The sequence below is a fragment of the Nilaparvata lugens genome, chromosome 4, assembly GCF_014356525.2.
Source record: "Nilaparvata lugens isolate BPH chromosome 4, ASM1435652v1, whole genome shotgun sequence".
NCBI lineage: Eukaryota > Metazoa > Arthropoda > Insecta > Hemiptera > Delphacidae > Nilaparvata > Nilaparvata lugens.
The window spans coordinates 72,967,107-72,992,470 of NC_052507.1; the positions used below are offsets into that span (position 1 = coordinate 72,967,107).

Consider the following 25,364-nt stretch of genomic DNA (forward strand, 5'->3'; position numbering starts at 1 on the left):
AGTCACTTCAACAGACAAGCACTCCCTCCCATTTGAAGCATTCAGGTTTAAAGGTTCAGCATGATGTCCCGTCACGGCAAACCTGATATAGTTGGATTTAGTCATATTCAACTTCAATGCATTATGACCAAACCAATTGTTGAGTTGATGCATAGCCGTTTCAGCCCTAATCATAACTTCACTATCATCCTTCCCAGTAACCAGAACCGTTGTATCGTCAGCATATAAAATGAGCTTGCCATCTACATTATTTGGCAGGTCGTTTATAAATAAATTGAAAAGAGTCGGTCCAAGCACAGAGCCCTGTGGCACACCTTGCTCTACTCTTTCCCATGCTGAAAATACCAGTGAACTCCCATTACTCAATTTAACTGACTGATATCTATTTTCCAAATAGGACACGAAAAATTTCCCTGCACTACCAATAAATCCATAGAATCCAAGCTTATCCAACAACAGCTCATGGTCTACCATATCAAACGCCCTGGATAAATCGCAGAAAAGCCCTAAAGCCTAATCTGTATGTTGCGGATCTCAGAGATCGATACAACAATTCTTGAGCGAGTTCTCCAACCCAGAGGTCACTAGTAATAATAATTATTGTTGACTCTTGTTGATAATGATAAAATATATTTATTCATTCATGAAAATTCAATTTTCCTCATTTAAAAATAAATTATGTCAAATTGTTTTTTTTCTGCAATGAAGAAATATAATAAACCATCAAATATACTATCAGAATTTGATAGTTACTTGCTTTGTTCAATGCCAGACAAGGATAGCCAACCAATGTTAATTAGTTGCTGACACAGAGAAGTCTTCTTCTCTTTGAAGAGTAGAAGACTACTAAATCTAAAGAATCTTCTACTTTGTGTCGCTGACTACTGACTTTATAATGTGAATCACTCTATAGTGAGGTCCATGTTATAATGGCAGTGTGTGATTTGCAATGGTGTTGCTATCCTTGTCTATCAGTCGACAAAGCAGATAGCGCTATCTCTTTCACGCTTTGTGATGTTGCCACATCGTTTATCAACAATGTAGAAATTCAACTAATTGACAAAATATTTAATCTCAATCATATAAATTTATTATTACATCTTTGATAAAATATATTTTCTTGACAAATAAAATATGATTAACACTATTTTCAACAATAATGAACAGTTAAATTCATCAGATATATCAGTATCAGCTGTTTGGGTGGCAAGGCTGAGATCTGAGAACCCTTTTCTCCTATCTTCCTACACTGCCATTATAACGTGGACCTCACTATAAAACCATAGACAATCGAATGCACTCTTGTTGTCTCGGCAAGGGAAGGCCAATATTGGCGAGTGTGAAACGACCTTGGTGCGACTGCTGCGCTCTCTAGCGTTAGAAAAGTGCAGCTTTTGGCTTCTCTATTGCTCTTACGATCGATGCTCTGTTGCTATCTACATTTTAGGTTATGAATGGTTTTGTCATGCTCTTGACTTATGACGTTCAATTACATTTCAATTAATTTTATAAGATTCCATCTTTAAATAATATTTGTTACAACTAAGGTTACTAGTTCATCATGATTTATCACCATTAGCATATTATTAAAATTATTTAAAGTAAAGTGATTTACTTTAGAAGTTATTGCTTTGTAAAAATCTATGTTTGTTTTTGACACCTCGTGCGAATAGTTATTATTTACTCACAAAAATGGAAGATAATGACAGTGATCAAAAGGGTATTCAATTTCATGAGATGGGATTGGATGATAGAATTCTCAAGGTAAACTTTTGCATTTATTGCTTCTTTAGCCTAATAAATACTCTTTGTTAAATTATAACATTGAAATAACTATGATTATCTTCTCTTATTGATGACAGCTCTTAGTTAGGCTATTTCTAATTTATACATTTCATAAATGTACTGAGAAAAAAAATATTAATCATTACAGTATTTCAGATTAAAATATATTTTTTCAAAATATTCAAATTTGTGATTGGTAGCAGCTAACCAGTCTTCTCTAAATGGATTAAGTTATGCATAGGGTAACTTTTGCCAGTGTCACAAACAATCAAAAATATGAACAAAATAGTCCACCAGCAGCTACAAGCTTTGTTATTCAAATTTGATTTTAATTCCATATTAAATTTTTTTATTTTTGTTTTCATATTGACTTTATAAACACTTTCAATGGGTAATTTTTTACTGACTGTGGTAGGCAGTCAACCGTCGTCACAACCTGCACTGGGAAAGAATACTTTCAAGACAACGATGAGGTACAACCATGTTCTCTCTGCATCAAGTTCCTTATGAGTGCACTTTCGCTCTTCTTCAGAATGTAAAGATGTGTTGTTTTTTTGTTAAAAATAGGAGAAATAATAATTTGCCTGAACACTAGCTTATGGACTGCATTAAATACACTATATGTCATCATAAGGAGTGTATTTTTCTGGAGCCGAACGATGATTGTGACTTGCACTGAATCAGAATACCTACTGTATGCGACTGTAAAAGACTGCATAATACAGCATCAGTAGGCGATACTAAATTTTCCTTTTCCTCCAAAGCAGGAAAATAATTATTGATAGTTTCTTGCTAATTTGAGATGTGTCTCCTAAGACAAATTTGATTTCAGTGACAAAATCGAGCAAGTTGACAAGTAAAGTATCATTAATGTATTTGGGTTAAAGAAATAAGACGGGGCCGCCGAAAACAATGGATGAACAGGTAGAAATTCTAGTGACCCTTCAGTGGTCGCCTATTGTTCTTGAATTTCTACATTTTCGTGGTCTATTGATAAGGTTTCCACTCCGAGCAATATATTGGTGGACCAGTGTGGTTACTTAAAGGCACTTTCAGCTGTAAACCAGTGGTAGCATACAGTGATTGGATAAACACACAAATTACTATCGATGATAAGTACAAATTTAGTCAAACGTACATGGTGTGTAAAGCCCACATCGATTTTTGGACGTACATTTGTTTGCCGTCCTTATAAATTCTACGAGATTGAATGGAACTTGACAAACCCATGATACACATCATATGTTTGCCAAGTTGTGTTCAATCTAATAAAATTTGAAAAGACGCAAAAATCGTACGTTCATTAAGTATCGTATTGTGTGTAACTCAAGTTAGTCTGTATACAGCTTGTGAGCAAGTTGAGTTTCATCAAATGAACCATTGGGAATAATACAATTACAAAAACTGGATCACTGATTCAATAATTGTAGTAGAAAACACAACAGATGTAAGGTGCTAAGTAATAGATAAGTTGGTGCTACCAGAGAAGTGCCTTCAAGAAACCACACTGGGCTATTAATGAGGGTAATGAAGCGAAATCAGAGTCGCAAGTATGCTAGTCGAGAGTTAGATGATGAACCTTTTTGGAACAATAGCCCAGTGTACAGGTAGCGCGGCCCCATCTCTTTTATTTTACCCATGTTTCTTTTGCTAAGAGTTCACAAGTGCACAACATCCCCCAAGATTTGTTCCTATTCATCTTGATTTAATGGTATCAGAAAATCATTTCTAAAGCTGCGTACACATATACGCGCTTCCAACCCGCACCGAACACGCTCCGCCCTCGTACCGCCCTCGTTCCTCCATCGAACCACAGTCGCTCCGCCCACGCACCCATCATGAACGTAACGGAAGATGTTAGATCTTCTCGCGTTCCCCGGTCGAACCACTCTTGCTCCCCGGTCGATCATCAATCGCTCTGCTGGAGTGACGTTCGGTTGCGGAGCAGAGTGAAAGTCTGTACGCACCTTTAGCCTCAAAACGAGTTCTTGAGTCTTTGACCTGACATTTTGGGGCCGTCTACCCTGACTAATGCTATGGTACTGTCTGCTGCTAAGATCGTCACCTCTCAATGCAGCTATCGAGGTTCAGATCATTTTTGTCATAAATAGGGACTGTAATGAGAGCCCAAGTTTTGAACCATGTGACGATCCATGTGATACATTTTCTTCTTCTGAAGTTGCGCCCATTATTGACTCAACCTGCTTTCCGTATTTCAGATAATTAACTACTATACTCTACGATCTTCCCTGAAACTCGAATCTACCCAATTTTTACATCTTGAGAACATGAGACACACAATCAAATACTTCGCACCTGAGTAATTTGATCGATCTCTATTTTTTTTTGTCATGTGAAACTGTATAATTTGAGCCTAGCTCCAACAGTGTATGTCACGTCAATTAAATAATTAATAAACATCTAGTTTTACCTCAAATGCCTCTTGAATCTAAACTAGATTTTGAATATTGTTTTGATAACTTTGTTTGATTTTATTTCACAGGGAATCGCAAAACTGGGATGGCTCAGCCCAACATTAATTCAAGAGAAAGCTATTCCTTTATTTTTAGAAGGCAAAGACGTTTTAATGAGAGCTCGAACAGGTACTGGAAAGACTGGGGCTTTCGCGATACCTGTTATACAGAAAATACTATCTAAGAAACAGGTAAGATGATATTCAAAAGGCTTCAATTACAATTCAAATAATAAAAAATCTATTTACTATTTGTATAATTATCAGGCCTACTTGTTGATGGTGTAATAATTTATTTTTTATTTAAATTGCTGATTTAATATAGATTTGTATTTATAATTATTTACCAAACGTAGTGAGGTCTATGTTTTAACTCGATTTGAATTTGTCTGTCTGTATGTAACGCGATTACGGCCAAACGCGTTGATGGAATTCGATGAGATTTGGCAGGAATATTCCTTTTTAAACTGCGCGTCGATGTATTTACAAGGTTTTTTGAAATTTTGCATTCTAAGGATAATATGAAGAGAAAAGGAATTCCTCCATACTCCGATAACACTTTATATATATCATCGAATTATTAACTATATAACTATAGAATTATTCATAATCAATCAGCTGCAAGTGGATTATTCATTGCATGCATTACACATATGTCTGGCCGTGTCTATTTCTTTAAGTAGAGTTTCAATATTTTTTATGATGCTTGCCCATCAGTATCAATATTCTCACATTTGTAAAACAAATTTAATAGGTGATTGAAAATAGAATGAAAAATGATTTAAAAATGAATTGAATAATGCTGAAGAAATTATAATATTCTTGATTGAAAAAAATATTTAAAAATAGTTGAGAAATATTTTTATCATATGGAAAGATTATCACGAAACTGGATAAATTTTCATATGGGATACAAATTCAAACGTGAACTGAGTTTATTAACATAAGTGAGTTTTTGATCTTGCAGAAAACAAATAACAGTTTTTAAGAGTAAATTATGACTTAACTGTGAATTGTGATTCAACTGAATCAACTAGAACAGGTGTACTTGTGGATGAGAAAACTGCGTGAGGTCTACTGTTCACAGAACTACTAGTTATTACTATTAGACCTTTGGATTCTATGTTTCTAGTTTACTCAGATCCTACTTTGTTGAACTGACATTGATATTTTTTTCCAGTTTGATCGAGAACAAGCCATCAAAACTCTAGTATTGGCTCCCACCAAAGAACTGTGTTGTCAGATACATAAAAACTTCCTGGAATTGACCACAAAGTGCTCGAGAGAAGTTCGATGTGTTGATATATCGGCACAGGTAGGTTATTTCAATATTTTATTATTTACTAGCAGGTAACCTGGGTCTATCTTAAAACTTGACAGACTGAAAACTTGACGTAATGAAATTTTGAAGAATTGAAAATAGCATCCGCGGTTAATTAAGAATGTATATGCAAAATTTCAAGTTATTCAGTCCAAAGTAGTTCAGTAGTTCAGACGTGATGATGCATCAAACATAATTTTCTTATCCCGTACGAGTATAAGCCAGTTCTTTACTTTATTATAGTACAGATTATGTTCATCATATACTTGAGCATAACTATCAAAACATTTGATAATTATTAAATTATCTCTTCCAGAATAACTCCTATTTTTACAGTAACTTACCTGATATTCATTAAACTACATAACTAAATGCATATTTGTTTATAAAATTTTAGTCTGAAAAATTGCAAAATGCATCTAAATGTTTTAGGAGATCTTGATAATTCGAACGAGATTTGATCTTGAATTTTATTTTTCTTCCAGGTCGATATCTCAGCGCAAAAACCACTATTGATTGAACAACCTGACATAGTAATCGCAACCCCGGCAAGGGCACTAGCCCATTTGAATGCCAAGACGTTTTCGTTGAAGAAAACGTTGGAAACGTTGATTATTGACGAAGCCGACCTGATATTCTCGTTTGGCTACGAGGATGACGTCAAAGAAGTACTTAAGTAAGTTTCTCTTCTTTTCATCTCTTGGTTTTTTAATAATTAATATCGGGGCACCGAGCTTTGCTCGTTATTTTTATTTATTGATAAACAGAACACAATTCTCTAAAATGATCGTGTTTATATTTCACAGCTGGCTATATGTCATCTTATGAATTTCGGGGATGCGATATTTTGATTTCTCACATACTCACTCGCTCACTCACTTTTTTACTATCCACAGCTGTTTCAGCCAAGAATGAATTATACTTTTAATGTCGTTCAGCGAGTTTTCCCAAGGATGAGACCTAGTGCAATCGAATTTTTATATCATAAACCTACTATGTTCCAAATTTTGTGAAAATCGTTAGAGCCGTTTTCGAGATCCGTTGAACATAAATAACCAGATATAAATGTATAAAAATACAGAAATTGCTCGCTTAATATAATAGGATTGCAAAGGTGATATTGCTGTGTAATGTAATTATTGTTAATGGCTTATAATAATTAATGTATTCACTGATAGAGTATAGCTTGAAGTATTTGATATAGAAAAAAGTAAATTCGTAAGGCTTTTGTTGGTGGGGAGTCCCTTGCGGGAAGGTCCCACCGCCTGAATATATAATTTAAGCCGTCAATGGGCCTTACGACTGTTATACTTCAGCCGGGACCGACAGTTTAACGTGCCCATCCGATATACGGGAGTGATCTGGTTAAAAAACTTTTGGTTGTGAGAGGGTTTGAACCCGGGATCTCTATGCTGCTACGCAAGCACTCTATCCACTAGACCACGGATCACTCCTTTGATATAGAATAAGGAGCCTTTTCAAACACAATTATACCACTGGAACTGTTGGCTTACCGTATTATGTTTAATTGTGATTGGTCAGAGTGGAAATTATTTCCACTAGAAATAATTGTAGGAAATCTTTGACCATTTTTTGGGGTTTAGAATTGTTATTAGTTTTAAAAGCTAAACTACCTAGCTAGGAGGTTGGTAGCACTGGCTGCCTCGATTGTTTGCTCTAGTGTCGTGTCTGTTATTTTTCATATTTTAAAATGTTTTCGATAGTTTTTCATCAATAATCGATAGATTTTTCATAAAAGTTAGTGATGGACTTTCAGTAATGTGTATAGAAAGTTTGTGATTTATTGGAACTTGGATTTATTCAGAATTTCATTTGTTTCTAACCTAGTGGACATTGCAAGAAATTGACAGTTTGATTACACTTTTCGAGCTTGATGAACCTTGAACCCTCTGCTAAGAACCTAACGGATATAAATTTACCCTCACAAAAACTGTCTCTAATGATTACTTTATTGTGAGAAGTGATATAAAAAGGAACACTCCTAAACGCTGTTGTTTTCCGTATCAATTCTTACCCCATCTGTTGCTTGTGTTACGATTGACTGTGAAACATCGTCGGAGTTATCCTTTCTGCTGTTACAGTGTTCAATTATTTTCTCTCTCAGTATCACTCACCCTCTCAATTTCACCGGCTCAATAATTCCTTGTTGTTTTTAAGCAGCTCAATTTATGTGCAACTGATAGCGTTCTCCTTATCTTGTTTTCATACCTGTACAAGAGTTGCCGGCTGACGTGACTGCTAGCAAAATAGGTAGCGTCTTTCGGTTGCTATGACAACGCTGACTGTCGACAGTGACCACCAGTTTTCTTATCAGTGAACTTTCTCTTTCAATAGAACCGGTGTTTTTACTTTTCATAGAGACTATGAAGCCAATGACGACTCGTCAAAGGCGCGAAAATTTGATTCGCGCGCAATCGGAGCTCAATAGTTTAAATGGTGACTTAATCAATGCTGATGTTGTTGAACTGGCAGTTAATGTTAGGGAAACACTCTCTATGATAGCTGAAAAATATTCGAATAATGCAATAGTTGACTTGATTCCAAATATTATCGGAGTCTTAAATAAACTTGACAGTTCTATTTCGGAGAACAATGAATTGAGAAACGATCTTATGGAGATCTCAGTTGAAAATAAACAGTTGGCTAAATCCTTGAGTGATGAGAGGAACAGAAGAAAGGAATGTTTTGAGGACTCTTTGGTCAATGAAGGGAGAGCAGACGAGGAAATAAAATTGCTGAAATCACGCATTGTCAGTCTAGAGGCAACTAAACGCAGTTTGAGTGAAGAGTTGAAAAATAAAAATGCTATTATAAATATAATTCAAACAGAACAAAATAGTTTTTATGATAGAGGATATCCTTCTGGAACAAGATTCAATTAAAGATACGGACTTTATCATATCTAAAAAAGTTGTTAAGCCTAAGAATGGACAGAGAGAGAGTAATCCAATCGTGACAGAGAATAGGTTTTCCGTACTCTCTTCTAACACATCGTCACCTTTGATGCCGGATAAGTTTAAGGTACAAGTTGAAGTTCACCAACCCCCCTCAACGCGAGAAACAACTCACTTGAAACGCCGTAAGAATATCACCTCCAAGAAGAAACAGAGAGTTACTTTTCTAACTGATAGTCAGGGAAAACAGTTCTGTAAACACACGAGAGACCTGGGAGATGATTTTGAGGTTTTAGTTTCCACCAAATCGAGTGCTAAGTTGAAAAATGTTGTTCTTGATAGTTGTAGTTTGATCAAGGACTTTACTGAGAGAGACTTTGTAATTGTATCGGCCGGTTCAAATGACTTACATCGCGGTGAACCGTTCAAGTCGACGTTAAACCAGGCAGTCCAGTCTCTTGCTGATATAAACATTCAGACTAATGTCCTGTTATGCAGTGTACCCTATCGATACGATGATTCTACTCTCAATGAAAATATCTGTAATGCAAACTTGTACTTATCCAGTGCGGTGCGGAACTATACAGGTAGACTTAATATTGACTACATGGATATTAATGCGTTCCTCGTCAGATCTCATTTTACGCGACACGGGCTTCATCTCAACCGGCGTGGGAAACGGACTCTCGTCAACCGACTGACGAATTTTGTGAAAGACTTTTTCAATGCTCGCCCTGCATCCTCGAGAGCTGAATTATTAGCGGAGAAACACAATTTACTTACGCGCAACTCTCACAAGTCACCTGACTCTCCTGTCTTTCAATGTCTAGGATCATATCCAGTCACACCCAGCTCACCAGCCCCTCTCCGCGCGCAAAATTCAGTCATCTCTGTACTGACAGAGAAATCACCTTCAGTTGAAACCATCATCCCGATCTCCTATCAATCACTGGATGAAAACAATTTTTTAGTCAGTTCTCCAAACAATCCAGCTCGTTTTTTAAACGGAACATTTTAGATTCTAAAAATAATCCTAATATTTTTTCTCTTATGTATTGTAATGTTCAATCTCTGAATAACAAAATCACTGAGATCGAGATGATAAATCAAGAGAGGGATTTCGATGTGCTTTGTCTTTCTGAGCACTGGTTAAGGAAAGAAATCATAGATCTAGTACAGATAAGTGGGTTTCTATTGTTAACTGCCTTTTGCAGAACCTCTTTAAAAAATGGTGGGGTTGCTATATTTATTTCCAACAAGTATTCGGACCATGTCCAGCCTCTTGATTTGTCATCTCATTGTCTTGAATTACACCATGAATTTGCCGGAGTTATTGTTAAAAAATTAAAACTTCTCATCATAGTGATATATAGATCGCCTAATGGTAACCTGGAATTATTTTTCAGTGCTTTGGAGAGACTAATTTTATCTCTGAATAAATATAAGAAAAATAAATATAATATTATCGTAGGTGGAGACTTTAATGTAAATATTCTATCAATGGATTCTAGAAGGTCAGATTTAATAAATCTATTAAAGTCCCTGGATTTACATCTGACAAATTTTGAGGCAACAAGACATAATTCTGCACTAGATAATATAGCTACTGATTTAAATCCTGAAGATTTTAGTGTTAAGGTTGACCCGCTAGCACTAGGTGATCATGATGCACTATGTTTCTTTGTGAGATCAAATTTAAATTCGGGAAATTCTGGTAAAAAACAGAGTTTGCAGCCACAGAGTTTCAGGCCAATAACCTCAAGGGCATTGCACTGGTTTTGCTATAGACTTAGTTTGGTCGATTGGACTAGAGTAACCATTCATGACAGGGCTGAATACAATTTTAATGCATTTTTCAATATGTTTAACGGTTTGTTCTTGGACTCATTTCCAGTTGTCAAACGTAGACCGATATTTCCAATAAATCTAAGGCTAAAAAGTTTCTCAATTCACCGGCTCTGAACATACTTAAGAATTACGTTTTGATTGCCTACTATAAACTGAAAAAAGAAGGTACAGAATCAGCTAGGTTGACTTACAATAGTATTAAAAAGCTATACAGAAGTGAATGAAAGTGGCTCAGTTAAACCACAATGCGAATTTGATTGAAGCAGCTAACAATAAATGCTCAGCAGCTTGGAAAATTATTCGAAATAATTCCAAGCCCGCTAAATCTACCGCTACTTCTATCTCAGCAAAGGAATTCAACAAACACTTTATCAGCTCCATTGAGAAAATTTATAAAGATATTGAGCCGTCACAAATTTCTGCTGTTGACCTGCTGAACTCTTCCCCAAAAACGCAGGCAACTTTTGTAATAAAAGAAGTAACCTGTATTCAAGTCCTCGAAATAGTTTCTAGAATGAAGTCTTCCACCACCAAAGACATATATTCTCACTCTAGCTCCCTTATTAAAGAAGTAATTGAATTCATTTTACAGCCGCTCACCACAGTTTTAAATGCATGTATAAAATCATCAGTTTTTCCATCCTTGCTGAAACATTCAAGAACCATCCCGATCATAAGAAGGGTGACATAAATTTTCCAGATAACTTCAGACCAATCTCCATCCCACCTATCTTTGGAAAAATCCTAGAATATATTATCGCAACCCAACTCTATGACTTCCTTGAATTAAATTGCTTGTTTACAGATTCCCAGTATGGTTTTAGAAAAGGGAAGTCAACAATAGACGCTGTGCAATCAGTTATAACCGAAGTTGAGGAGGGCTTTAATAGTAAAAAATACACAGGATTAATTCTATTCGATCTAAGTAAGGGATTTGATGTCGTGGATCACTGCATCTTGTTGAATAAATTACAGTTTCTTGGTGTCCATGACAATACTCTTAAACTTTTAGAATCCTATTTGGAGGGTCGTACTCAGTCAGTGTGTATTAACTCAAATATTTCTGAGCCACTTAATGTACCACACGGAGTACCTCAAGGGTCCATACTGGGACCGTTATTGTTTCTAGTGATGATGAATGATATAGGATTGAATATTTCATCTAAAATAGTTTGCTATGCTGATGATTCATCTTTGGTCACAAACGATGTGGATCTGGGTGTCCTCCATCAAAAAATGTCTAGCTGTAAGGGTGAGGCTTCAGACTGGTTTAGAGCAAACCGCCTGTTTCTAATACAGCCAAGACTCAAACATTGGTGCTTGGACTCAGAAAGATTAGTGAGGGAGTAGATAGTGCAAAGCTTCTGGGCATAACATTAGATCAGAAACTTACATGGATACCCCATATTGAAAGTGTTTGCTCAAAATTAAGTAGGGTTTTATATCTCCTTCGCAGTCTTAAGGAATGTGTTCCTTCAAATTACCTGAGAATGTGCTACTTTGCCTTTTTTCAAAGCGTTTACACGTATGGTTTAGTCTTATGGGGCTGCGCCCTAGAGGTTCAAAAAGTATTCTTGCTCCAGAAAAAAGCTATAAGAATTATATGTAACGCTACTTATCTGGAGCATTGTAAGCCATTGTTTATAAAGGAGAAAATTATGACAGTGCACAGTTTGGTAGCTTTCAAACTTCTCCTCCAGATAAAGAATAATTTAGGTTCTTATAGCCGCAGAGTTGACATTCACTGTCATAATACTAGAAATAAGACAAAAATAGATATACCATATACAAGACTCAAAAGAATATCAACAAGTCCAAATCAAGTTTCATTGAAATTATTCAACACATTACCCGAGATAGCCAGGAACCTACCAATGCCAATTTATAAGAAAAACCTAGAGCGCCTACTATTGAATAATCCTTTATACTCAATTTCAGATTTCTTCCAACTACCAGTGAAGGATTATTTTCAAGTCAAATAGGTAGTGAAATAATTCAATAGGCTACTAATCATGTAAATGTACTTAATTGTTCTTCCTCAGTTTTTCATCTAATGCAAGACAATTTTGTATTTATTCGATACATTGTTACTTTTTCTGTATTGTCATATCAAATCGTACTAAGTGTAACTTTCACTGTATAATTCAAAACTTAAAACTATGTATTATATTGTTGACTGACGTTTCCGATAGCATTGTATGTATGCATTGAAGGAATAAAAAGCATTCTTATTCTTATTCTTACCTCCCTGATGAGATTCATCGCTCGAACTTCGAGTTTCTTGAACTGAAGAGTATAGTAATGAAATTTTCATTATTGGAAATAAACTAGTTGATGTGAATTTTATGTGATTATTGATTAGAGTGTTTGGAATCAAGTCTGTTTCATTTCATATTGCTTTGATTATTTTCTCAATTTAATATTTTTCATTTTATTTTAATTGAGAATAATGTACATAGTGCTCGCTTCGCTCGCCTGCATTTTTCATTTCAGCATGCTTAATTCCATCAGAAATTACATCTGAACGTTTTATGTCAATTTGATCTCGAAAATTTGAGAAAACGTAGAAAAACGCTGGTGAAAACACCTGTTACTATATCGGCGTATCTTTGGCGAACAAAATTCTTCCACCTCAGCTAAACCTGTGTACTGAATTTTTTTAATATATTTCCATCAATTATTGAAAAAGGTGAGAAAACGCAGAAAAGCTGAGAAAAACGTTGGAAAAACGCTGATTTTGGGCGTATCTTTGATGAAATATTAAAGTCACCTCATGACAAAATTTTTACACCCTAGCTACAAAATTTGAACATTTTCTGTCTATTACTTGATGAAAGACTGAGAAAACGCAAAAAAACCGCTAATTTTGGGCGTATCTTTGGCGTTATTTCAAATTCCTTCAAACACAACATTATTACACCCTAGCTGAGCGAGCATGTGTACTAAACATTTTCTGTTCATTTGTTCTCGATAAAGCTGAGAAAACGCTGGGAAAACGCAGATTTTGGGCGTATCTTTGGAAATTTTTCTAAATCTAAGGGGTCTAAAGGGTCAACTGAACATACCTACCAAATTTGAACGTTTTTGGTCTGGTAGATTTTTAGTTCTGCGAGTGAGTGAATGAGTCAGTCAGTCAGTCAGTGAGTGAGTGAGTGCCATTTCGCTGTTTTATAATATATAATATAGACAAGAAAACTTTGGACTCTCTTTTCTCAAAATTGCAGTTTTGGACTTGAGTGCTTATGACATATGACCAAGGTATAAATAAAAACATCCCAACTTCTACGTCCTTTCGTAACTGCCCAAAAATGATAGGATGCGATTAACTATCTAATTAACTATTAATTTTACTATTCTATCTATCAGACACTTGCCGAAAATCTACCAGGCGGCGTTGGCCAGTGCAACGCTATCGGACGAGGTGGTCTCGTTGAAGAAGATGGTCCTGCACAATGCGGCCATCTTGAAGCTGCAGGAGCCCGAGATGGCGCCGGTGAGCCAGCTGGAGCACTACACGCTGCACGCCGAGGAGAACGACAAGGCTGCCATACTCTATGCCTTGCTCAAGCTGCAACTGGTGCGCGGCAAAACTATCATTTTCGTCAACACCGTCGACAGGTGTTACAAGTGAGTGACCAGTTACTTCACAGGTTACAAGTTGATTTCATACTTATTTCCATACTTATACTTTTCTCATACTTATACTTTTCTCATACTTAAAATGAGCAAAACAATTGCTACAAAAGGCTTACCAGTAACGGTAGGACATGCATGAAACACGTATCTCCATCCATTGTGGTGTCATCACACGAATGGCTTCTAGCAAAATTTTGAGGTTCGGTTTTTTTATCTATAATTTTTTTCTTCACTGCTCTATTTGAGGTTGAATTATTTTTAATTAAAAATAATTATAGTTGTCAAGTCAGATCAGAGGACCTGAAATTGATCAGGTACGACCTGTAAACTCTGATAGCAGACATGAACTGAGCTGAACTGAGTCAACCAGGTCACTAATTATATATATTTTTTACTTTGTGTAATAACAGTAAAGGTGATATAAATGTTATCTCATTTTATAAAAAAAAACTCTTGAAGTTGCCACAACCACTATTTTTTTAAAAATTATGAGAAACTTTTGGGCGGTTCATTATTGAATATCGGGGCACCGAGCTTCTCTCGTTATTTTTATTTATTGATAAACAGAACTCAATTCTTTAAAATTATTGGGGAAGGACTAACAGGCACAGCCCAAAATTGTTTCTTCCTAGAATTTTGATTTATACACTATAATATTCCAAAAAGTAGGTTATGTCCATACACTTGAATTCAGGTCAAATTTTCAGTCCAAATATTTGAAATCATAAAAGTTCTAATTAGATTGTTTACAAACCAAATTGAAAACAAAATAACACTCACTAATCACTTAAAACTGTAAATAATGATTAACTTTGAATATTATGATATACCATGTCATGTCAACAAATCAGATTATTTTGATCGAGTCTATTAAATGTCTATATTACCAATTAATTTCTACAAACCAAATTGAAAACAAAATAACACTCACTAATCACTTAAAACTGTAATAATGATTAACTTTGAATATTATGATATACCATGTCATGTCAACAAATCAGATTATTTTGATCGAGTCTATTAAAATTTCTATATTTTTCGCGAGATACGGTAAGCTGATTGATTACACAGCTGATCTCCCACACAGGCACACGCATCTTCTGTTATCGACAGACGACGAAATTATCATCTGTTTTTTCCAAGGATGAATTATCCTTTTCATGTCGTTCAGCGAGTTTTCCCAAGGATGAGACCTAGTGCAATCGAATTTTTATATCATAAACCTACTATGTTCAAAATTTCGTGAGAATCGTTAGAGCCGTTCGAGATCCGGTCACATACAGGTATATAATATAAACATCTAAACATTAAACAGAAATTGCTCGTTTAATAATATAGGATTATAGTTGTCAAGTCAGTCAGATCAATAAGAGGACCTGAAATTGTTCAGGTGCAACCTGTAAACTCTGATAACAGACCACAGCTGGGCTGAACTGAATCAACCAGGTTACTAATTATATATATGTTTTTACTTTGTGTAATAATAGTAAAGGTGATATAAATGTTATCTCATTTTATAAAAAAACTCTTGAAGTTGCCACAACCATTATTTAAAAAAAAAACTTAGGAGAAACTTTTGTGTGGTTCATTATTCATATCTTGTAAATCTGGAGAATCTATATTTCATACAATCTTTTTACACTTGAGCAGATATCGATTTAGTAGGTTTGGGCTAATACCTGCTAATTTTATCTGAGTGTATATAGGTGCGTACAGATATACGCGCCGCGAACATGAGCAATTCACTTTTAATCAGCTGATGCCAAGCTTTTTATATCTGTATCTTACCGTTTCTGTAGAAATACAGATATAGTCAGCTGATTAAAAGTGAGTTGTTCATGTTCGCGGCGCGTATATCTGTACGCACCTTTATACACTCAGATAAAATTAGCAGGCATTAGCCCAAACTTACTAAATCGATTAAGATTGATATTTGTATTGATGTATTGATCTATCAGTTTATCGCTATTTATGAATAAATAGATAAGGTATACAAATTTAAAGCAAGTTGCTTGTTATTTAACTTAATCGGTAGGTTTGCATTAATCATTATGAGATATTCCATTCTTATCCACCAGGTTAAAGCTATTTCTGGAACAGTTTGGTATCGCGACTTGCGTGTTGAACTCGGAACTGCCGGCTAGCATCAGGTGTCACTCAGTGGCACAATTTAATCGCGGCACTTACAACATCATCATCGCATCTGACGAGAAGGCGCTCGAAGATCCTGGTCCGCAGTCGGCCTATCAACCCAAGAGGTTTGTATCTTTTCCTAGCCTTAAAATATGTTGAATAGTTCCACAAATCCAAGGAAACTAATTTGTAATTAAAAATTCGACTGAGTCACTGTCAATGTTGTAGAACCGTTCCATAATGAAATAAAAACTCACATATGTTGTCACATTCTACACAGTTTTATTTGGTACAGGACCATGGTTTCGTGACCACTCAGGTCACATTTTCAAGCTGACATTTGTAATTTGTTAGTAAGGCATGCGATATGTTCTATGATTTGTAATACAAGTATTGAATGTATTGAGGTAGCCTACTCCGATTTTTATATTGCTGATTTTGCCCACATGAGCTTTTAGCTTGTACGTGGGTAATGGAAAGTGCAATGGTGATTTGAAAAGATGTCAAATGACCATGCCTAGAGCGGGATTCGAACCCACGACCAGATAGCGCTAGCAGACTGAAGGGTTCAACGCCTTAGTCGTCTCAACTAGGTTAGCAGGCTAGTTTGGCCGGCAATATTCTAAAAATTCCTGAAATATAAGGATTTTAAAAGTTTTAAGTATAATTAAATTTTGTGATACGTGATAGATTTCTTTAATTTTCTATCAATAGTAATAATTGTGGAGAACTTAAAAAGTTCCTTCTAAGTTTATAATATTTATTCATTGGATACAGTAAACAATACAATAGTCGGAAAAGAAAAACCAGGTTCTTGCCCAAAACTTCTTCAATTTCCTCATTTTGTCTTAAATTTTCCAAATAGTAGGTAATAATATGTAGGTTATGTCCATTTCAATTTATATACTACTTACTTTACTTTTTCGTGTCCGAGCATTGAGGCATTAAAGTTGTCGTGTCCAGTATTGTGCCACCGAAATGCCAGAGGCATTCCCTGCCACAGGTCGTTGATGGTTATTATATACTAAATCACCAATCTGAATAATGTACTAAATCCTCAGAAATCGGGATTAAACGAAGTCAAAACATAAAAAAAAATTGTGCAAACATTCTATTTTGATTACTGAAATATCAGATTTATGAAGTTCAAATGCATTTTAGCCTATTCTATCATAGTCAGAATTGAATTCTTGACCAGTCTTTACAATTAAAATCATTCAGGTAGCCAAGTTTATTAGCTTTGAATTTGAAATGTCTATTTTTCATCATATTCTGTCAAATATCTCAACAATATTGCAGTTAAAAACTCAAATCATTTAATCAATCGGTTTAATTTACATGAAATTGAATCATTTCTCATCTAAATCAAACTATCTTGATACCTAAATGAACCATAAAACATAATAAAATAGTAAATTTGTAGACAGCAATCTTTAGTCATATTCATGTTAAGAGGCAACGCATTTCTAGAGTTCGTGACTCAATTAAATGTTTTGTTTGCGTTTCTTTATTCAATATCTTCAGTTTTGCTATTTTAGTCTAGAAAACCTTTACTTTCATTTTTGAGTTGATTAATTCCTGAAAGTTTTATTATATTCTATAAAACTTAAAAACACTTCACTCACATGGGTTTAAAACTGTTTTAAAACATTTTAAAGATTTTTAAAAAAATAAAGGGTACTACAAGATTTTTATATTGTTTTCATTAATCTACTAGCCGTCAGGCTCGCTTCGCTCGCCATATCCGTATAGCCAGGGGGCTCCGCCCCTTGGACCCCCGACTGGATCGTCCAAAAATGGGATCAGCGGGCTCGCTTCGCTCGCCTGCATTTTTTTTATCATGCTTCATTCCATCAGAAAGTCAAAGTACTGAGAAAACGCAGAAAAGCTGAGAAAAACGTTGGAAAAACTCTGATTTTGCTCGTATCGTTGATGAAATATGAAAGTCACCTCATCACAAAATTTTTAGACCCCAGCTAAACCTCTGTACCAAATTTGAACATTTTCTGTCTATTACTTGATGAAAGAACTGAGAAAACGCAAAAAACCACTAATTTTGGGCGTATCTTTGGCGTTATTTCAAATTCCTTAACAACATTATTACACCCCAGCTGAGCTTCTGTAATAAATTTGATCATTTTCTGTTCATCTGTTCTCGTTAAAGCTGAAAAAACGCAGATTTTGGACGAATCTTTGGATTTTTTTCCAAATCCGTTCTTAGTGCGCCTCTAAAGGGCCAACTGAACATACCTACCAAAGTTGAACGTTTTTGGTCCGGTAGATTTTTAGTTCTGTGAGAGAGTGAGTCAGTCAGTCAACCAGTACTGTGAAAGCTGAACACAAAATCTGTTGCATACTACACTGGAGGCTACGGGAAAACCTCCAGACCTTCCAAATTTTGCCCCCGCCACCCCTGTTCTCCACCAAATATTTGGGACAAATATTTGAGTGCCTTTTAGTGAGTGCCTTTTCGCTTTTATATATATAGATAAAACTTTTATTTTGATTTCTGTGTTGAGTAATTCTTGAAAGTATTCTCGAAGAGTTAAGGTACATCCAGTAGTTGATGATGTTTGTTGTTACGCTCAATTTTAAATTCCAGATGATTCTCTAACTTTTGATTTCGTCACATTTTCAGCAAGAAGAGGAGAAAGGACAAAGAATCTGGAGTGTCAAGAGGAATAGATTTCCAGTGTGTGTCAAATGTGATCAATTTCGACTTTCCGGCTGACGCTGCTTCATATGTGCACAGAGCTGGAAGAACCGCTAGAGGAACGAATAAGGTTTGTGAAGTTGTTTTCCATTCTTGTTTTGTGATTGAAAAATATTGATTATTGAAATCCCTGAAGTGATCAGAAATCATTCTCCACATGATCAAAAAATTACGTATCACCATGAAGAGTGTATACTTACTACTTTTTCTTGGTGATTTTCCATAGAGTGTATAATCACTAATGACGTTTCCTGATGTAATCAGAAATAATTGTTAACATATTCCAAAAAAATACGTATCAGCATGAAGAGTGTTTATATTTCCTACTTTCTACTTTTCTTGCCCTATTAACATATAGGTAAGGAAAGTACTGCTTTCCGAAAAAAATTAAGGTACCCCAATTTCTAAATTTCTCTACGTTTCAAGGTCCCCTGAGTCAAAAAAGGCGTTTTTGGGTATTGGTCTGTATGTGTGTGTGTATGTATGAGTGTATATGAGTGTCTGTGTATACGATATCTCATCTCCCAATCAACGGAATGACTTGAAATTTGGAACTTGAGGTCCTTACACTATAAGGATCCGATACGAACAATTTCGATCAAATGCAATTCAAGATGGCGGCTAAAATGGCAAAAATGTTGTCAAAAACAGGGTTTTTCGCGGTTTTCTCAAAAACGGCTCCAATGATTTTGATCAAATTTATACCTAAAATAGTCATTGATAAGCTCTACCACTGCAATGGGTCCCATATTTGTAAAAATTTCAGGAGCTCCGCCCCATCTATGCAAAGTTTGATTTTAGATTCCCAATTATCAGGTTTCAGATACAATTTAAACCAATAAGCAAGAAGCACCTGGATGCAAAATGCCGTATCGCGCCTCCTCAGGTGTGCATACAGCTAAAGTTTGTCATGAGATGCATTAACTATTTAGCGGTACGAAGTTCGCCGGGTCAGCTAGTTTGTAATAATGGAGAAATACCACAAAATCATTCACATTACAATTACTCGTAAATATGTAGAGGGTTAAATAATTTATTATTATTGTTTGTTGGTTTTTTAGGGAACAGCATTGTCGTTCATTAGTGTGAGAGAAGTGCCACTGAAGGAGGAGGTTGAGGAATCGTTGAAAGGTTCCCTATCGGAAGATAGTTTATTCAAGTGAGTTATATAAATTGAATTCAGTATTACAGCATATATCTTAAAAATTACTGGACAAATAATACTACTAGGACTAACAATATTAGGACTAATAATACTACTGGACTTACAATAATTTCTAGACAAATAATATTGTTCTATACTCTTGCTCAACTCACACTTACGCGACTCAAGTCGAGAAGAGACTACGACTCTATAGTGAGGTCCACGTTATAATGACAGTATTTGATCAACTTTGGTTTTGCTATCCTTGTCTATCATTCGACAAAGCCGGTCGTACTATCCTTTTCTAGGTTCACAACGATGCCAATTAAGTTTTTGACAGTGTAGAAATATAATTAATTATTGGAGAGAATCGGCATCGCTATTCTTCCAACTTTATCCACTGCCATTATAACGTGAACCTCACTATAGTTTCTTCTCGACGCAGCTTGTGTTTTTAAATGGTGACACTCAGACCAGTCGATTCTAGTCCCCGCGACCTCACGACTGTGAGACTGAGTCGAGCGTCGACTCGATATGTTGGTCGAGCATCGACTTGAGTTGCGTAGTAACGTGTATTTTTAATGAAAGTGAGGTTATGTTCTATGAAAGTGCTGCTTTATCATTTTAGATAAGACTATAATAAGAATTAGATAATACTATATATTCATAAAAATTATAAAATTTGTTTTAAATGAATTTTTAATGAAAGTGAGGTTATGTTCTATGAAAGTTATGCTTTATCATTCTAGATAAGACAATAATAAGAAATAGATAATACTATATATTCATAATAATTATAAATTTTTTTACACTCGCGCTTCGCGCTCGGCCGCCCCCTGCACCCCCAGTAGGTGGGTTAGCATTACATTCGAAGTAGTGACGAATTGGATCAAATATTTTAAATAAATTAAGGTTAGAAATGAAGTAGTGACAACGAGCAAAAAAGTCGTAAGGTCGAGAACGGGAGAATCCTCGACTAGAGTCGTACAATTTGAGTCGAGGTAGTGTGTGTTGAGCCTTTATGATAAAAATACATTCATAAGGTATCTTATCAATGTCTATCACACCACATTAGAACATCTCATTCATTTCTCTACGCTTTATGTGCTTGTTTTTTTACTCTTTATGTGCCTCTATCACATGTATTTGCTTGTTTTCAGAACTTACAACTTCAAGATCGAAGAGATCGAGGGTTTCCGTTACAGGGCGAAGGACGCATGGCGGGCTGTGACAAGGATAGCTGTGCGAGAAGCGCGCTTGAAAGAAATCAAACAGGAAATATTGAATAGCGAAAAACTAAAGGTATGTGTAACACAGTTGAAGTCTTAGGCTCAACTCACACTTACGCGACTCAAGTCGAGAAGAGACTGCAACTCTAGTCCCTTCGTGACGCAGCATACGTTTTCAAATGGTGACACTCAGACCAGTCGATTCTAGTCCCCGCAACCTCACGACTGTGAGACTGAGTCGAGCGACGACTCGACTTGTTGGTCGAGCCTCGACTTGAGTTGCGTAGCCTGTATTTCTGATGAAGTGAGGTTAGAATTTGTGTTTCATCTTCATGCTTAAAGCACAGAGTAGAAACATTTTCTTTATTGTTGCTTCTTTTTTGTTTCAACATTTTAAATGAGACAATAATAAGAATTAGATAAGACAATATAATATATTCATGATAATCATAACAAAATTTGAGGTGTAGTGAGGTTAGAAATGGAGTAGCATGTAACTGAGAAAGAAAGTTATAAGGTCGAGGGACTGGAGTATATTCGACTGGAGTCGTACAATTTGAGTCGATATATTGTGAGTTGAGCCTAATTCCTTTAGTTATACGGCCAGTTCTATAAGAATCTAATATAATTGAAACACCATAAAATGATCTCATCTGCCAGACCAAAGACCACGAAAAACTTTTATTGAATCTGAAGTCAATTCAATGACTTCATTTTATGGTGGATAAATTCACTGCATTTTTGTAAAACTAACCTGTAGACTATTTGTCTTGTATTTTTTTGTTTATATATTTTTTTATTCAATATGTATGTATGTGATCGTGTTGACAATATTGTCTTGGTTTACATTATTTTAAACCACGATAAAACATAGTGACACTGTCACTAATATTGCTGAGTTACACATTGTATTTGGTCAACTTTAATATCGGTCAATCCTATTATATAGAATCTTACCTCTCTGACAGATATTAACTTGTTGAAATTGGTAAACAGCGATCCAGTTGTAAACAAGTTTTACAAGAGGTCCCCAAGGCTCTGTTCTTTATTAAATATGTATGTGATCGTGTTGACAATATTGTCTTGGTTGACATTATTTTAAACCACGATAAAACAGAGTGACACTGTCACAAAAACTGATATTTTAGGTTATTATATAAACAATTTTTCAATTATTGAGAAAATTAGGACCGCCGCAAAGTAGACCCACGCTAATCCACGAAAAGCAACCTTATTATCTGGAAAGAGGGGCAACGGTAACATGCCGTGGGATGTTTTGTAAGCCATTGCTAGGCTTCTCCAGACATCTGTCTAATGATAATAATACATGCAATGAATAATCCACTTGTCAGCTGATTGATTGTGAATAATTCTATAGCAATGGTTTACAAAACATCCCAAGGCATGGGTTGCTTTTCGTGGATTAGCGTGGGTCTACTTTGCGGTGGGCCTTATGAGCTTGTCATCTCAATTTTCAAAAATCCCCCTGTTTTGTTGTTGATAGGTGGCTATCAATTTTAAGTTTTGATAGTTGAAATTTTAAGAATATTTTTATATTTTATTATTTATTTCAGGGTTTCTTTGAAGAGAATCCGAATGACCTGATGCGACTGAGACACGACAAAGCTCTGCATACAGTGAAACTGCAATCGCATCTAGCTGATGTGCCAACCTACCTGATTCCCGAACCGTTGAGAGATGTAATCGATATACCCAAACCGAAATTGCAGCATCCTTACAAACCCAAGAAGAGCCGGTTCCAGAAGAAGTGGGTGGTGAGTATAAATTCTTGCTATTTACTAATAGATAATATTGCTGAGTTACACATTGTATTTGGTCAACTGTAATTTCGGTCAATCCTATTACGAGGGTAGGCTGATAACTACTGCACACATGCTTGTAGAGCACAATCTAAATAAACTTGAGAAGCGCGCCTGGTGGCATGTGGAAGTACTATTTCTCCTCTACACGGCTGCGCAGTTTGAAAGCGTTGTGTTCATCCAGTTTGGTTTGGTTAGTGAAAGTATGGCGTCGTGTTCTGGTGTTATGTCAACGTGAATTAAACAACGCGCTGTTATCGAATTTTTAACTGCTGAGAAAGTGAATCCTATTGAGATTCATCATCGTTTAAAGGCTGTTTATTGTGACGATACTGTTGATAGGTCTACCGTATAGGCAAAGCGCTGAATATCGTCATCCACATTCTCCTGTTGTGAAAAAGTTCAAAACACAACCGTCCGCAAAAAAATTCTTTTGACTGTGTTTGTGTTTTGGGATGCTCGCAGAGTTTATGTGACTGATTATCTGGAAAGAGGGGCAACGGTAAATTCTGCTCAGTAAATAAAGACTCTGAAACACCTCCGACGTCGAGTTTGTCATGTTAGAGGCAGCCTGGCGCCAATAATCTTGTAACATGACAACGCTCGACCACACACTTCGCGTGCAACTGAAGAGGCTCTGAGAAACCTGAAGTTTGAACTAATTCCCCACCCTCCGTATTCTCCCGACCTTGCGCCTTGTGATTTTTATTTTTCTCCTCTACTCAAGAGAGACCTGAAGGGAAATCATTACAGCTCGGACAGTGAAGTGAAGGCAGCTGTCGCGTCGTGAGTTTGAGAAAAGTCGGAAGAATTTTTCAGTGACGGAATAAAAAAACTTGTAACACGTTGGGAGAAATGTGTAATGCTTAACGGTGACTATGTAGAAAAATAAATACATGATTTTGAAGTTAAAGGTTTGTACTTTAATTTATTTTTTACCAAATCTTGCTATTTGCTTTTGTTTGCAATAGAACAATGGAGTGACGGTCTTATTCGCGTTCATCAGCAGTTTTCTTTCTCATGATTATTTTGATTTTTGTGTTACCTATAATCAATAATAACTCCAGTCACCAGTAAAAAGTTTCCAGCATCGTGGTGTAGCCTACTACCATATTAATGACTTTTCATGATGATTTTTAATTATTTGAAAACATTGTTGACATTATGAGCCTTCAGGCTAAACTTGGGGTCGCTGAGAACGAATCTGCAATCAGAATTTCTCTATCACGAAAAAAACCCAGCTGTTCCGGCAACCGTTAACAGTCATCCTGCAATGCGGCCGGAACACTTCCAAGCCAGACACCCATCTCAAATGACAAACACGCCAAGCTGTGAGAAACCATCCTGCACTGCGGCGCTAGGTTACAGGACAGGAAGCCGATTGACTGATTGGGTTGGCGTATCGAGAGAGCTTCCTGACCTGTCGTGCCGTGATGACTCGTCTTAAAAACGTCTCGTTTGTCTCAGCCATTACTGATATTTTATTCTGTGATGAATTGTAGATTGATTAACTCTAGAATAAAATCTTGAGTTTTGGTTCTCAAGTAAGTTATATTTTTTCTTTCTGTTTCAGGCTAAGAAAAACAATCCACTTTTCAATATGGAATTTTCTGGATTTGGAAATGAGACTAAGGATGATGGCAATGATGATAATTGACAAAATGTTATAAAATGTTGTTTTTAAGAAACATTGAGAGTCTTTCTTGACCAAGAATTACCAATCAAAAGATATTGAAAATGTGAAAATCACTGGAATTAGATGTTCCGGTAAATGACGGTATGATAGTTCAACTATTAATCTCTAAGTTATATGTGTGTGGAGAGTAGAGATTTGATTATTTTGCTAACACCTAAATAGTAAATTCTTCAATGTTTCTAATGTCCCCAAATTAATAAAAACAATATAGAAACTTGAAGTACCCTTTATTATTTAAAGCTGTAATATTTAGGGTGGGTTTCCGAGCTCGGGATTTAGCTAAGTTCTAGACTGTGAAGCTTTAAACAGCTGTAGTCAGAAAATTAGATTTCCAAAACGGGGGCGTAGTCGCAGTTTTTATAACAGTAGTCGCCGTTTTTATTTTCTCATTTCTATAATTGGAAACGTTTTTCCTTGACGAAATTAAACATTTCGAGATAACTCACTTATTTTGAGATAACTCAAAATAACTCAAACTTTACACTATTTTTTCTTTATTTTATTTTGTGTTTAATTTTCTAGTTTTTTGAAATTTGATTCAAAAGTGACTTTGACAATAACTACGACTACGCCACGTTTCGGAAATCCAATTATTTTACTCCAGCTGTTTAAAGTCTAGAACTTAGCCTAATCCCGAGCTCGGAAACCGGC

At 35.7% G+C, this 25,364-nt stretch overlaps 1 protein-coding gene across 1 annotated transcript; it reads left to right on the top strand.

The window, feature by feature from the left end:
• Positions 1–1,395: 1,395 nt before the first annotated feature.
• Positions 1,396–24,707, top strand: LOC111052453 (probable ATP-dependent RNA helicase DDX56). The gene is made up of 11 exons (XM_022339133.2): positions 1,396–1,764; positions 4,289–4,450; positions 5,439–5,573; positions 6,065–6,255; positions 13,709–13,969; positions 16,057–16,236; positions 18,750–18,894; positions 19,886–19,983; positions 21,129–21,270; positions 22,772–22,972; positions 24,591–24,707. Exons 1-11 carry the CDS (start codon positions 1,693–1,695, stop codon positions 24,672–24,674), a joined length of 1,671 nt encoding a protein of 556 aa, XP_022194825.1. The 5' UTR covers positions 1,396–1,692; the 3' UTR covers positions 24,675–24,707.
• Positions 24,708–25,364: the final 657 nt, after the last annotated feature.

Excerpts from the sequence above, each read along its gene's own strand:
- LOC111052453 (XM_022339133.2), top strand. The coding sequence starts at position 1,693 with ATGGAAGATAATGACAGTGATCAAAAGGGTATTCAATTTCATGAGATG. Across the intron at positions 13,970-16,056 it reads ACCGTCGACAGGTGTTACAA|GTTAAAGCTATTTCTGGAAC; the intron begins GTGAGTGACCAG and ends CTTATCCACCAG. Across the intron at positions 19,984-21,128 it reads TCGGAAGATAGTTTATTCAA|AACTTACAACTTCAAGATCG; the intron begins GTGAGTTATATA and ends GCTTGTTTTCAG.